This window comes from Petromyzon marinus, chromosome 58 (genome assembly GCF_048934315.1).
Source record: "Petromyzon marinus isolate PM22_M1 ecotype Great Lakes invasive population chromosome 58, UKy_Petmar_22M1.pri1.0, whole genome shotgun sequence".
NCBI lineage: Eukaryota > Metazoa > Chordata > Hyperoartia > Petromyzontiformes > Petromyzontidae > Petromyzon > Petromyzon marinus.
In genome coordinates, this window is record NC_133724.1 from 10,553,291 (window position 1) to 10,568,276 (window position 14,986).

The window sequence follows — 14,986 nt, forward strand, 5'->3', positions numbered from 1 at the left end:
GCTGCTGAGGCAGACTGTTTTTAAAGTTTTGAAATGGGTGTAGCTTATGCTAATCTCTCACATTAACATAGCCACTTCCGTGCCCTCTAATTTCTCACATTAACATCATGCTAATCCCTCACATTAATATAGCCACTTCCATGCCCTCGTCTAGGAGGCCGCTCTCCTAGCTTACTTTTAAATGCTAATTTCTCATATTACCATCACTAGCCCCGGCCACTTCTTTATGACCCTTGAGCTACAGTATTATGTTTTCTGTTTAATTTTCTCCTACCTCACCCTTGCCATGAACCCCATTAAGCCAGACATCCGTCAATGATTCCAACCAGCGTCATCAGTCAACGGCCACAGTTGTGGAGAATTCCTATCTCAATCTTAAATAGAGGGATAAATGTTATGTTATTACCTATGAGCCAATTACTCCATTGTAATTTAGATGAATATTTTAACCACCTCTGGTCATCGCACCTGATTGGCTCACAAGTGATGACATCACATTCATCCAATCAAAAGCAAAACCTTTTTTCAATGGTTTTATTTAACTTGACTTGTGTTTGTCGTGATCAAATCTTGTAATCAAAAGTTAGTCTACTTCCTGTTGTCCAATCATTTTTAAATTTTGCACACGTACTCGGATCCGGAGACAATGCATGCCTGTATCAAAATCGGCATAAAATAATCAATTAATTACCTCCTTTCAAGCAATTACAATTTTTGTATGAACGACTTATTAATTATATATTTTTGTGTAAGTCAAAAATGCCGCGGTCCCTAAACTGTGAAATCGGCTCGCAGAAAAAGCAGGCGCCACGTGTCTCAGGCGCCATTGACCGCTGTTTTAAAAAAAACTTTTTTTAAGGAATTTATTATAGCTACTATAATCACCCAGGAATGTCTGTCCTTAACGCTCGTGATGTCACTCCACATCGACCAGCCCCCCTCATTAATAATCATGAATAGGTTACGTCCTCCACATAGACTCACCCCTCATTAATAATCAAGAGCGGGTGACGTCACACTGCATGGAGAACCCCCCCTCATTAATAATTATGAGCAGGTGACGTCACTCCACATTGAACAGCCCCCCTCATTAATAATCATGACCAGGTGCCGTCCTCCAAGTGGGTGACATCCCTCCACATGGGGGGGGCGAGGCGCCTCCCCCCTCCTCAGCGTCAACTTATAACCCTCACTACAAAGGCAGAACAAAGGCAGAACCCTCACATCATACGATCTCCGTGACGCTTTTGAGACAGAACTAAAAATGACATCAGGATGAACAAGGGATTATAACCTTTAAATTAAATAAGTCTGTCACCACGGCCTTACAAATTGCACACGAATTGATGCAATGAATATCACGACGCAGTCTGCTTTTCGCTTGCAATTTTCAGATTTACTGCAATACACCCGTCCTTGGACAGGTGTATTATCCATTAGCCTACGTGTTAAAACAGAATTGGCACCAATGTTGAGGGCATTGGGGTTTTATTTTTCTCTTGGGCAAGTCTGGAATAGTGATGCAACTCTCGACTAAAGTTTAACTTATGTTCCATCATCTTGATGAGAAATACCAGGACGCCCCCATGATAGACTTACTTCCCATCTTCTGTAAGCCTTCCATGGTTGCTCTCATCACTGAACGGTAGCTGCGGCTAAATTCCACCAACCTGCACAAGGAAACCACATGACATGACCACCACATGACCACTACACACACAACCACCGCAGAAACACACAACCACACAACCACACCATACCGGCACCACACAAGGATCACAAAACCACACCACCACCACACAATGACACCAAAACCACAAAACTACACTGGTACCACACAAACCAAACCACACCGGCACCACACATCATACAACCACACTAGCACCACATCCCAATCACCACACAACCAAATCACCATATGATGGGAAAACCAATCAGCAGAAAAATTAAAGATGTGAATGAGCGTTGCCTACAAGCAGTGCGAGTAGTGTCCCCACAGATAACCATGCTGCACTGACGATGCCTCATGGGGATCAAAACTGGCCTAGACTTGTGTCTGTTTCACTGCTACCTGTTGGGATGGCCACATTTGAGTTGGTGATGTGAATAACAAAATGGCCATGCATTGCAGTTCTTTTGAGCTGGTAGTCTGGACAAGGCTGAGTTACTGTACATGCAGTGCTGCACACCTCTGTGTGTGTTGTAGAATCCGTTTTGTTTTCAGCTGCATTCCTGTTTTTCTGTTATGATTTGCAGATTTGAGCTGGCACAATCGATGGTGCCAGACAATCAACACGCACGTGCCCTTACTGGCATCACACGCGCCTCTTACTGGTGTAATGACCAAAATTCTGGGCCACTCACCCGAACCATACGAGCAGCCACACAGACTACCAGCAAGCAGGCCAAGGCCTCCATTTAATGCAAAGAGGCCTCCATGGTGATTGATCGGGAGGGAAGGTTTGAAGGGATTGAAGGAGAGGTTCAAACTGAAAAAGGCGGGAAGTGGAGGTTGAGTGTTGAGGGATGGTTGAGAACCGTTGGGGGAGGACAGGGATTGGCTGACAGGAATACAGTGAGAGAAGTTTCGAGAGAAGAGGCTCGAAAGGGTTAAAAGGGGAGAGCACAAGGGGAGGAAATGTTCGGGGAGCTTCAAGAGTCAAGCCAGAAGCGGGTACCAGTGTGTCAAATAAAGGCTCCAAGTACGTGTGTCGGAGTCATTACACTGGTATCAAACGCAGGTGGCCCCAATAGAATGATACACACGTGGCAACTGCTAGAATCGCACGCACGTAGCTCTTACTGGTACCACACGCACGCGACTCCTACTGATATCACATATACATGGTTCTTAATGGTTTCACACACATAGGTGCCTCCTACTGGTATTACACACATGCCTCATATAGCTATCCCACATGTGGCTTCATTTGGCATACTCTTTGGTTCTATTGGGTAAAGTTCATTTGGCACTCTTTGGTTCTATTGGGTAAAGTCACGTAGGTAAAAAAATAAAATAACAAAAATCACAACGTTTCGGCCACAACACAAGCGGCCTTCATCAGGTGAAGGGACGAGACTGTCTGGAGGAAGCGCTGGAGTGAAAAAAGCCACGCTCAGATCACGACCTTTAAGCTGTGTGAGAAGAAACAAAGCGCCTTGACAAAGGAATTAGCATATAATTTAGCATTGAAATGGCTGAGTGATTAGCTGGTGACTGGTCACAGAAATGGCTATGTTAAAGCATACACATCCGCAAAGGGGTGCCGCAAAGGGGTGCCTTTGCGGATGTGTATGCTTTAACTTTAACATAGCCATTTCTGTGACCAGTCACAAGCTAATCACTCAGCCATTTCAATGCTAAATTATATGCTAATTCCTTTGTCAAGGCGCTTTGTTTCTTTTCACACAGCTTAAAGGTTGTGATCTGAGCGTGGCTTTTTTCACTCCAGCGCTGTCCTCCAGACAGTCTCGTCCCTTCACCTGATGAAGGCCGCTTGTGTTGTGGCCGAAACGTCGTGATTTTTGTTATTTAGTTTTTTACCTACGTGACTTTACCCAATAGAACCAAAGAGTATGGATCCTTGCAGTCACGAAAGCTTTAAATCTAGAATTCATTTGGCATCACACACGTACCTCCTACTGGTATCACACACTCGTGGCTCATACTGATATCACAGACACACGTGGCTCCTACTGGTGATCACACACAGATGCCTCCTATTGGTACGCATGTGCCCGCCAGAGGCGGCTGCCGTACTGTTTCTTGTCGACAGGGCCGGCACCCTGCTGCTGTTGTAGGGAGGAAAAGATGCTGTACAGTTCGCTGTAGAGGGTGCGCATCACGGGGCAGCTCATACTGGCGTCACGCTCACACTCCACGAGCATCGCGTCGCTGTCTCCCCCTCCCGTCACACCGCCTCCTACAGACAGAAACACAAGACAAAGATGCCCCGTATAGCCTTAACGGATTGTTGGAGTAAGTGCTGTTAGCGAGTAGCAGCGCCTACAAAGGTCGGCACAGCACACGAGGGGGTGGTTGGCCAGCATCACGCCCGAACACCTTTGTCTTCCCAGTGGTGATGTTTACACACGCACGAGGTACTCATTTAAGGCTGAGTCGACCTATAGGTGGCCCAGAACTGGTTCAGATATTTGTCAGTCATGTTGGCCGTGAGCCGGAATCAAAGTTGGGTCGCTGGGTTCATAGTGCAGTGCGCTAACCACTATAGTACTGTTCACGAGCCCACGCACCGTCACACATGCAGCGAGTATGTGTAGTGTGAAAACCCACTACCCGTCACACATGTAGCGTGTGTGTGGTGTGAACCCATGCACCGTCATGCATGTAGCATGAGTGTGGTGCGAGTCCACGCATCGTCACACGTGTAGCGTGTGTGTGGTGTGAGTCCACGCACCGTTACGCGTGTACTTTGTGTTATAGAGGAGCAATCCCCCAAGATGCCAGTCGAGGCCCAGCAAGGCCTGCCCTGAGCCCAGGCCACTCACCAGCTGAGAGATGGGGGCAAGAGGGTGCCAAGGTCAAAATCCACAACGTCAACACTCTCATACTCCCATCAACACTCTCACACTCCCATCCACACTCCCATTCACACTCTCACACTCCCATCCACATTCTTACACTCCCACACTCCTATCTACTCTCATCCACACTCTCACATTCCCATCCACACTCTTACACTCCCACATGCTGGTTTTTTCTCACCGTCTCCTGAACACTTTCATCCCTCTCCTCCATGACGCCGCCGTCTCTCTCCCTCTCCGAATGCAGCTGCGGAAACACAAGAGCCAAGTTAGTGGGCGGCAGCAGGAGTAACGCAGTAGTAACACAGCATTATAACACCTGTGCCTCACTGCAAGAAGCATCTCGGTTCGAATCCAGACACTTTCCATGTGCAGTTTGTATGCTGTACCCTTGGTTCTGCATAGTGTGAGTTTGAGTGAGAAAATTCGCTGTATGCTGTCCCACCCTGTTGTCGAGTGAGTGTGTGTGCTTGAATGGAATTTGTATGGGCTCCCCCCCCCCCCCACCATTAGTGTTTTATAGCTTTCATTCGAGTTTTCCTGTTTCTTCCAAAGATCTTCCTGCCATTAAGCTCATAATTCACAACCCCTGAACCGCACCCGTACTAATGATAGCAGCAGCAGATGATACACAAATGGGGGATTAAACTCCCCACTGTGCTACTGTGGTCACCCAAAAGAGACCATTGAACATTTCAACGTATTGGCGGTACACCGGAGGTGCACGGTGTACATTTAAAAAAGCATATTTTTCGCAATCATTATTTACTTTCCCATGATTCGCAACCCCGGTCATAAAATCCTACGGGGTGGTGATGGTGCGTCAAAATTAGTTCTTGTGATGTCAAAGCGGTCAGAAGACGAATGTTTATGAGTGGCTGAACACGAAGCTTTAGTCTATTGCCGTAGAGCAGCACCCAGGCTGATGATGATTGGCTGCTCTGTGTTCCAAAGGCAAATTTGGCTTGTGCCCTAGACTTGGTCAGATGGTTCCTCGATTCAACGGGACACAAATCAATGGTCAATACCGACCTTTTTTAGCAAGTCTCAGTAGACTGAATAAACCTTTGAATCGCGTCAAACTTGGCGACAGGGTCAATTAAAAACTGACAAACAGATTTGCTGATTCAAATTTTAATTTTAGACTTTTATGAGGACCAGTGTGTTATGGTGCACCGCCAATATGTCCAAATAACAGACTCAATGCCTCATCACACAAAACAAAGAAGGCATCCATCACAGGGATATTCCTCCACCACTCCCAACACAATAAATAATCTGGCTCAACCACTTCAAGGTAAATTCAGAACCGTTGCTCTACATCAACGTGAGCCACATGAAGAATGCATTTGTGAACGTTGTCACAGCAGTTAGTAAGCGCTCTCACAGGCATCCGCGGGGCTGTTCCACGACAACCGCCAAGCCGGTAACCGCTTTCAAAACCAATTACTGCTTTGGAGAGCAAATAACTGGCAAAAAATTCCAGGTAGAATGTCAGCCACGCAATCACCGATTGGCATTGCGCGAAAGTACGATTGGCGCGGCGGCCAAAGTCACCACGTGGTAATTTCCCCCGGCTCACCGGTTAAAATGAAAATTTACAGCCTCGATTTAAAGCTTTCGTGACTGCAAGGATTCATCTTCTTTGGTTCTTTAGGTAAAGTCACGTAGAATGAGAATAAAATAATAAATTGATAAAATAAAATAACACAATAATATAATAACACAATAATATTCTCTCTGGCCGAAACGTCGTGAGAATATTATTGTGTTATTTTATTTTATCAATTTATTATTTTATTCTCATTCTACGTGACTTTACCGAAAGAACCAAAGAAGATTTACAGCCTCGTAATTAAAACATTAAAACTTCTTTTATTTTACCAGATAAGGCCCACTTGGCTATCATCATGTGGAAATGTATCGCTCCCTCACGCTAACTGCTGGTTGGAACTCCACGAAAGAGAGGGAGAGCGCTGGAGGGTAATTGGTCTTCTCTTCCACGTCTTCCAAGAGGTGAGAACATACACACATTTTTAACTCGCTACATGACTCCGCCGATTTGGTGATCAAAACGTGCATTGCTAAACATTCTAGGTGGGTTTCTTGAATATAACCGCTAATGCCATGAACGCATTAACCCAGTCTATGTAGCGTAACAGAATAATCAAATATGCCTCCTTGACTATGGCTCCTGGTATGCTATAATTTTGTACCAAATAAGGACACCATGTCACAGTTCACCATCATTGGTTCAAGCGAGCCGGACTCTGCTGATGAGATATTAAATGTCGAAATTGGTACCAAGTTTTCATTGTGTTGAACCAATGCTGCAAAAATAATCAAAATCAGGATATTTATACCGGAAGAGGAATCCGATGACCTATAAAGCTGTCCAGTAGGAGCAGGTCAGAAAGTTACAACAATACAAAAACACAACAGGAATGCAAATTATAGGAATGGTAAGCAAGACACTAACAAAAAAAACCTGCATTTTACCTAGTAAACCCCAGATGAATGGATATTCAGACTACACAATCCGTAAAACTATCACCCCAACCAGTGGGAAAGAACAATCTGAGGACTCAATCAAAACCATCACCTTGCCATACATAGCAGGGGTCACCAAAAATATTTCCAAAATCATGAACAAACACAAGATCCAGGTTAGATTTAACACAGTACATAAAATTCGTGATCTAATCCCATCTGTGAAGGATGTGATCCCTGACAGGCAATACCCCGGCATCTACAAACTAAGCTGTGTCTGTGGCAGGAGTTACATTGGGGAAACCAAGCGACATGTCTCAGACCGTGTTCGTGAATATAAGGCAGATCTGAAACATGGTAGGACCAACACCTCGGCAGTGGTTGATCATTGTTTTAATGCGGTGGGCTCACAAGAAATTGATTTCTCCAAGACGAAGGTACTTTGCAAACCCACTGGCTATCAACAAAATTTGTTCATGAAGCCATCCAATTATATAGACACAATTTAAACCGAGATGGGTACAAACTGAACAATTATTGGAAGGACGTTATTAACCAGTTTAAGTCATAGCTGGCTATGATGTTTCCATCCTACCTTCCGATATTGTTATTTGCGGCTCTACGATCTTACATTAACATGCTAATTTCTCTCACAATAACATAGCCACCTCTGTACACACATCGTGGAGGTCGTCCTCCGATCTGCCATTAACATGCTAATTTCTTGACTTAAAGCTTTTGTGACTGCAGGAATTAATATTCTTGAGTCTTTTGGTCAAGCCACCAAGATAGGTTTAAAGAAAATAAAAAAAATAACGAAAAACTACGACGTTTCGATCGCAACACAAGCAATCGTCATTTTTTTTCTCCTGATGACAATTGCTTGTGTTGCGATCAAAATGTCGTAGTTTTTTGTTATTCTTTTTTATTTTCTTTGAACCTATCTATGAGACTTTACCGAAAAACCCAAGAATATGCTAATTTGTCTCACATTAACATAGACAACCTCCGCACGCTCGTCTTGGAGGTCGCCCTCCGATCTTACATTAACATACTCATTTCTCACATTAACATCAATAGCCCCGCCCACTTCGTTTATGACCCTTGGGCTACACCCATTTCAAACCTTTAAAACAGTCTGCCTCACCAGCTTTCCTCTCTTTTTCAATGGTTTTATTTAACTTGACTTGTTTGTCGTGGTCAAATCTTGTAATCAAAAGTTAGTCTACTTCCTGTTGTCCAATCAATTCCAAATTTTGCACACGTACTTAGATCCGGTGACAATGCATGCCTGTATTAAAATCGGCATCAATTAATCAATTAATTGCCTCCTTTCAAGCAATTTCAATTTTTTCATGGACGGCATATTAATTATATATTTGTGTACGTGAAAAACACCGCGATCCCTAAACTGTGGAATCGGCTCGCACAAAAAGCAGGTACCGCGTGTCTCAGGCACGCCTGCTGTGTGTGAAGAGCATCACTCGACACAAAAAAGTAGTACATTGAAGATTAATTTGTAAAGTTATCAATTAATTGAAGTAAGAGTTGATGTACGTGTCGAGGGCGAGTTAAACGAAGTTGTGAAAAAAAAACTCCTTAAACATTTTTTAAAGCAACGTTTCTCTTTAAAAGTGCACTAAAATGTTCTACAAAAAAGTGATTATAATTCATTCCTCTGTATGTCCTTGTAAAATATTGTAATGAAAATGTTGTCCACTTCCCGTTTTTATATTTATTTCACAAAGCCTGTTTGTAAAGCACTTGTCAAATAAGGCTTTTATACAAAAATTCAATAACTTTAAACGAGCCCAGAAATTGATTAAATGATGGCGAATTTGATTCAGACATGCATTGTGTCTATATATGAGTGTGTGTGCAAAATTTGGGATCGATTGGCCAACGGGAACTGGACGACATTTTGATGAGAAGATTTGACGATGACATACAAACAACTCTGGAATTGTACGTTGGTATTAATATATATTTTTAACAAAACCTGTTCGCAAAGCACTCGTTGAATAAGGCTTGCATACAAAATATTAATTGCTTTAAACGAGGCAAGTCATTGATTAATTGATGCCGATTTTTAATCAGGCATGCATTGTCTCTGGATCTGAATGTGTACAAAATTTGGCATCGATTGCACAACGGGAAGTGGACAACATTTTCATTACAATATTTTACAAGGACATACAGAGGAATGAAGTATAATCACCTTTTTGTACGTGACTTTACCAAAAGAACCAAAGAGTATAAACTATTACCATTTATATTTATGTTTAATCCATTTACATTTAAAAATGAAGCTGCTTGTGGTCGACTAATCGGTGAGTGTTGGCGTTTCGGTCAAAAGTTATAATCTCAGGTATGAAATTTGCATTTCTTTTAAAAGAACATTTCTGCTACTTTATATAGAGCTGTAAACTCTAGCATATTTAAGAGTGACTTGTCTGTGGTTCATAAGTTGCTTGAGCTTTTGAAATGTCACTTTTATATCCCAATTTTCTACTCTCAGGTCATGAGTTCAAGGCCCGACTTATCAAACATTGCCAGCCACTCTTTGACCCAACGTCATGTGTCCTATACTCGTGCCAACAAAATAAGGAAACCTTTAAATCAAACAAAAAAGAAACAACCACGGTAACGACAAATGTTCAACAAGCATGGCAAGAGAAATCGAAAAGAAACTGCAGCGCAACGAAAGCGACGGTTAGAAAAGGTTCGGAAAAAGTACGAAGAAAAGCGTGCTAATGAAGATGAGCAGGCAAAGGGCGCCAGACGACGTGATCGTTTGCATGATCAAACAACAGAAGCACGTAACGTCCGATTGCAACGAGACCGTGAACATCATATACAATCAAGAAATAAAAAAACCACAAGCTCGTGATGCTTGATTGCAATGTGCGTGAACATGTCACAATTCAGAGTTGCACAAAGACTTGAAGCACGTCATGTCATATTACAGCGAAATCGTAAAGATGAATCGCAACGTCTTCAAGCACTTAATGCTGACATGACTAAATTTGATGATGAAATCAATACATTCTGCGATCAATTTTGTGAAGTCTGCACCAAACGCTGCTATCCAAATCAGATTTACAGAGTACGACGTAATGAAAATGCATTGCACTATCTACCAAACAAATTGTCATCAAAACAAACATTGTAACTGTGTTCACGTTGCAAGACACATCAACAGTAACAAAAGAGCTGCACCGCCAAAAGCTCAATGGAATTATTTGGATCCTGGTGAAATTCCAGATGTGATTCGAGTCTTAACACAGCCAGAACAACGTCTACTATGAAGAGTTATACAATTTTTTAAGATAATCAAATTTAGTGGAGTCTTCAGTCAATTTGGCTTCTGTGGACAAGCAGTCTGCTATGGACATCTTTGAGGTTAGTGACACTTCCACGAGCAATGGCTAATACTGGAATGGTTGTCATCACAGAACATCTTGAGAATCCGAACATCACACGTAAATTCTCTATAAATCGTGACCAAGTTTACAATGCACTAAACTCACTAATTCAAAACAATCCACTTTAAGGGGATGTAACAATCAATGAATAAGCTAACATCGCTGATGTACATTCATGTTAAGTTCCAACATTGATGTCTGAAAAGGACTTGTAAATGGTGCAATTGGATATATCACAAAAATCACTTGGCCTATTCCTAGTCGTGCACAATTGCACGAAAGACCAATACCTTCACTAGTTGAAATAGACTTTGGCAAGGACGCACACACGAAATTAAGCCCAAATCAGTTAAGTTCCCTGCTAATTGTGGCTATGGTACAGCTGAATGAAGAATGCTCCCACTAATTCTATCATGGGCATCGACAGCGCACAAAATGCAAGGATGTACAGTGCATCATGTAGTCGTGTACTTGGGATCAAAGCTCTTCGAAGCAGGTCAGGCATATGTTGCCTTGAGTCGTGTTCGCTCGCTGGATGGACTTCAAATTGAAAATTTGGAAAACCAAAAACTGACCGGAAAGACACCATGCAAATAATGAAGCGTTAGCAGAAATTAATAGAACGAGAAACCATCAACCACATTTAAAAATGTGGATTTGTGTGACATCTTATACACACAAATATGGTTGAGTACATTGCAAACAACATTAAGGCAATGTATAGAGTTAAGAACATCTTATTCACACAAATATGGTTGAGTACATTGCAAACAACATTAAGGCAATGTATAGAGTTAAGAACAGTGCTCTCGGATCGCACTATAAAATGTAAGGTCCACAAAAGAAGTAGACTTAGTTAAATAATATTCCTTGTAATAAATTCTTTGTTAAAATAAAGACTTCAAATTTGAAAATAAACTCCTTAAAATTGTATTTTTAAAAGACAACGGTTTTATTTTAAAGTGCACTAAAAAGTAACAAATTATTTTCTTTCAGTCGTCACCAGCTGATCAGAATATGTTTTACAAGTGATATTAAAGGAGTGCCCCACGGTTTTATGTTTTAGTTCCAAATGTCAAAAAATATTCTGATCAGCTGGTGACGGCTGAAAGAAAATAATTTGTTACTTTTTAGTGCACTTTAAAATAAAACCGTTGTCTTAAAAAAATATTTTTAAGGAGTTTATTTCTGCCTGATGACGACAGCTTGCCGAAAGAAAATTTGATTTAAAGCTTTCGTAACTGCAGGGATTCATATTCTTGGTTCTTTCGGTAAAGTCACGTAGAAGGGAAATAATAAAAAATATATAAAATAATAAAATTCTCACGACGTTTCGACTGCAACACAAGCAATCATCATCAGGTATGAAAACCACAACAAGACCCAAAGAATATGAATTCCTGCAGTCACGAAAGCTTTAAGTCAACATTTAAACCCCACTAAGCTACCAAATGATAGCTCAAGAAAGTGGCTTATCACGTGGAAATCTATAGCAGCCAAATAATCTAACATTATGCACAAGTTACGTGGGACAGACATGTTAAAATGTTATTTAACCAGGCAAGGCCCACTGAGTTATGTAGTGTTTTTTTCAGAAGCTACCTGGTCACAAATGATAGCTCAACGAAGTGGTTTATCATGTGGAAGTTGATAGCAGCCATATACTCGAATCGTACGTTTCTGAATGTGGAGGGAAAACCCGAAGGACTCGGGAGAAAAATCCACGCGACCACGGGGAGAGAGACACGCAAACTCCAAATATACAGCAGGCATCAGGATCGAACACACGGCGGCCTCCTGATTACCAGGCGAGGTAGTTAACATGTCACCACCGTGGCGCCCACGTGTGTTAACCCAGACATGTTAACCCAGACATGTTAACCCAGGAAAGCCTCGCTGAGTCTCAACTCTTCAGGCGGGTCCTGCCAAGTTGTCGTATTCATGGGGCGATGACTGCTGTGTGTACAGGATTCCCTCGTTTATCACAAACTTGCCATCTGCGTTTTCAGCCGCCCCGTGAATCACAGCTGGAACTACACGACTGTATTTGTACTTTAATACTTCCATAAGAGGTTTTTTTTGGGGTTAGATCGTGTAAATGTGTCGTTAAAACTTGCCACCACCCGGCACAGCCAACTAGTAAGGGTTGTCACGTAAACAGAACATGCCAATTCATCACTAGTACAGCACACCGGTTTGTTGGAGAGCCAAGCCACAACATTTACAGTCCTCAGATTGTAGCGCGGTGTAGCGCAATGGTGCTGCACCGCTCCACTATCACCAGACACAGACCCCCCCCACCCCCCGTATCGCCTTAACAGAACGGTTTGGGCAAGTGGTTAGAGAGCACCTATGGAGACCAGCACGTGGGGGGGAGGGGCAGCACTACGCCCAGTCGCCTTTATCTCCCTGGTCGCGTTTTTTTTACAAACCACACCAGGTCACAATTTGCGGCTGAGTCGACCCAGGGGGAGGCCCAGGCCGGTTCAAATAATCCGTCACCGATGTTGGGAGCTGTAAGCGGGAATCGAAATCAGGTCGCCCGAGTTTGTTCGCGCAGCGCGCTGACTGCTACACTACCGCTCCCTCACAGTTGTGCCAACGTTGATCTCCCCGCACTCTCTCACTCGGCGAGATCGCCATACTTCACCATTTTCAGCCTCCGCTCACTCCACTTTCTCTCCCGCCTGTTCGCGCCGACTGCGCGCTGACGTCACCGCGTGCTTCCGGAGTCGCGCGCTGCGTCACGTGATCCGCGGCCATGTTTGTAAGGGCGGAGGGGGTGACGTCAGTTACAGGGGCCTCCGCCATATTGGTAAGGGAGAATCATAATCTGAATGTATTTATACTGGAGGAATCCGATGAGCTATAAAGCTCCCTTTTCACATACACATTGTAATTCTACTGCATTTATACAATTAATATCACACCCAGTTAAACACGTGAATATATAATTAAATGGCTCGCACACCATTGGCTCATGTAGAATGCACTATCGCTGTAACAGTTCATAATCAGAATCTTATTATTCTTGGTTCTTTCGGTAAAGTCACGTAGAAGTCACGTTTGATATTTTTATGCTTTTATTGTTCCCCTTCTACGTGACTTTACCGAAAGAACCAAGAATATGAATCCCTGCAGTCACGAAAGCTTTAAATCCAAATCAGAATCTTCTTTATATTGCAAGAAGAATCCGATGAGCTATAGCGAGTTTTCCCCCATAGATGTTCAGTACAGCACGGGTCAGAACAAAAAAACACGATAGGAGTGCCAATTATAGGAATGGTAAACAAATCACGTAAAACATACAAATACAACTATTGTTTAAAGTTGTGTCCAGCGATCAGACTAAACTAAACTACTTTTAAACAAAGCATTTTTTTATTTTATCAGGTAAGGCCCACTTAGCTATGAAGCTTTTTTTTCAGAAGCGTCCTGGCCACAAAAGATAACTGAAGTGGCTTATCCATGTGGAAATGTATAGCAGCCAAATACTCTAAACGCGTGATGTTGATTATAAAGCCGGAGGGAAAACCCGGAGGACCCGGAGAAAGATCCACGCTATTACGGGGAAACTCCAAATATACAGCAGGGGGGTCAGGGTTGGTGCTTCCATTGCACCAACGCTGATAAAGAATATTTACTCCGAAAGCAAAATTGTAGGTGATAGTAAATATATACTTTTATTTGTTTCTATGGAGGGATGTGTATTTTACTCGGTCCACTATTAATAGCAGGGCTAGGTATGTAATATACTATACTCTCCTCACAAACGATAGCTCAACGAAGGGGCTTATCGTGGAAATCCACAGCGGGTTTCTAAATGTATCGGTGGGTGAATGTCTGAGGCGGTGGGAGCGGTGGTGCAACGGTTAGCGCGATGCGCTACAAACCCGGATACCCGAGTTCGACTCCCGCTCACGGCCACCAAACAACCAGTGACTGCCTCAAACGAGCGTGTAAACATTGCCACTGGGGGAGCGGGGGAGAAAGGCGGCCGGGCGTGGTTGCTTACAACCCCGTTCCGGCACTTCATAGATACTGTACTTGCCTTTGGTGACGTCACTTGCAGACGGCCCCGCGCCATCTTACATAGGGGTAAGATGGCCGCTCAACGTTGAGAGAGGATGGAAGTCGTGGAGGAGGGAGGAGAGGAGGAGAATGCTGCAGGGCGGACAAGGTGGAAGAGGTTTTACTTTGCGGACGAAGAGGAGGAGGATGATGACGCCGCGCTGCTCGTTACAATCCCAGAGGTGAGCGGCGGCAGAGCAGGACGCGTGACATCACGGTGGCGGTGCGGTGAGTGCGAACGGCGGCGCCATCTTGCATGGGGGGAGGGGGTGGTGAGCGAGGTCCACTTTGGTGCTCGTTATTTTACGGCGCGAGCGAGTCAAGTTGGTGGCCATTGCCCCCCCCTCCTCCTCCCCACATTACTGTGTGACGGGGAACTCGTTCATCCAGGGGCCTCTACCACTTTTGACATTGGTGACAACTCCTTAGCGTATCGACCCACAACCAGGATGGTG

At 43.5% G+C, this 14,986-nt stretch overlaps 2 protein-coding genes across 4 annotated transcripts in view; one reads left to right on the forward strand and one right to left on the reverse strand.

Moving 5' to 3' along the window:
- NUP85 (nucleoporin 85) overlaps positions 1 to 14,644 on the reverse strand; it is a 50,315-nt gene extending 35,671 nt beyond the window's left edge. For both annotated transcript variants that reach the window (XM_032976177.2, XM_032976176.2), the window contains exons 1-5: positions 14,512 to 14,644; positions 4,727 to 4,792; positions 4,419 to 4,512; positions 3,761 to 3,923; positions 1,600 to 1,670 (exon numbers count right to left, since the gene is read on the reverse strand). In XM_032976177.2, the coding sequence (XP_032832068.2) occupies positions 1,600 to 1,670; positions 3,761 to 3,923; positions 4,419 to 4,512; positions 4,727 to 4,792; positions 14,512 to 14,547 (430 nt within the window). In that variant the 5' untranslated portion in view covers positions 14,548 to 14,644. The remainder of the gene's footprint in view (positions 1 to 1,599; positions 1,671 to 3,760; positions 3,924 to 4,418; positions 4,513 to 4,726; positions 4,793 to 14,511) is intronic.
- Positions 14,582 to 14,986, forward strand: part of METTL23 (methyltransferase 23, arginine) — a 121,456-nt gene continuing 121,051 nt past the window's right edge. Inside the window, exon 1 of one of the 2 annotated variants that reach the window (XM_032976178.2) lies at positions 14,582 to 14,713. In XM_032976178.2, the coding sequence (XP_032832069.1) occupies positions 14,588 to 14,713 (126 nt within the window). In that variant the 5' untranslated portion in view covers positions 14,582 to 14,587. The remainder of the gene's footprint in view (positions 14,714 to 14,986) is intronic. The other variant, XM_076052919.1, reaches the window with a different exon arrangement.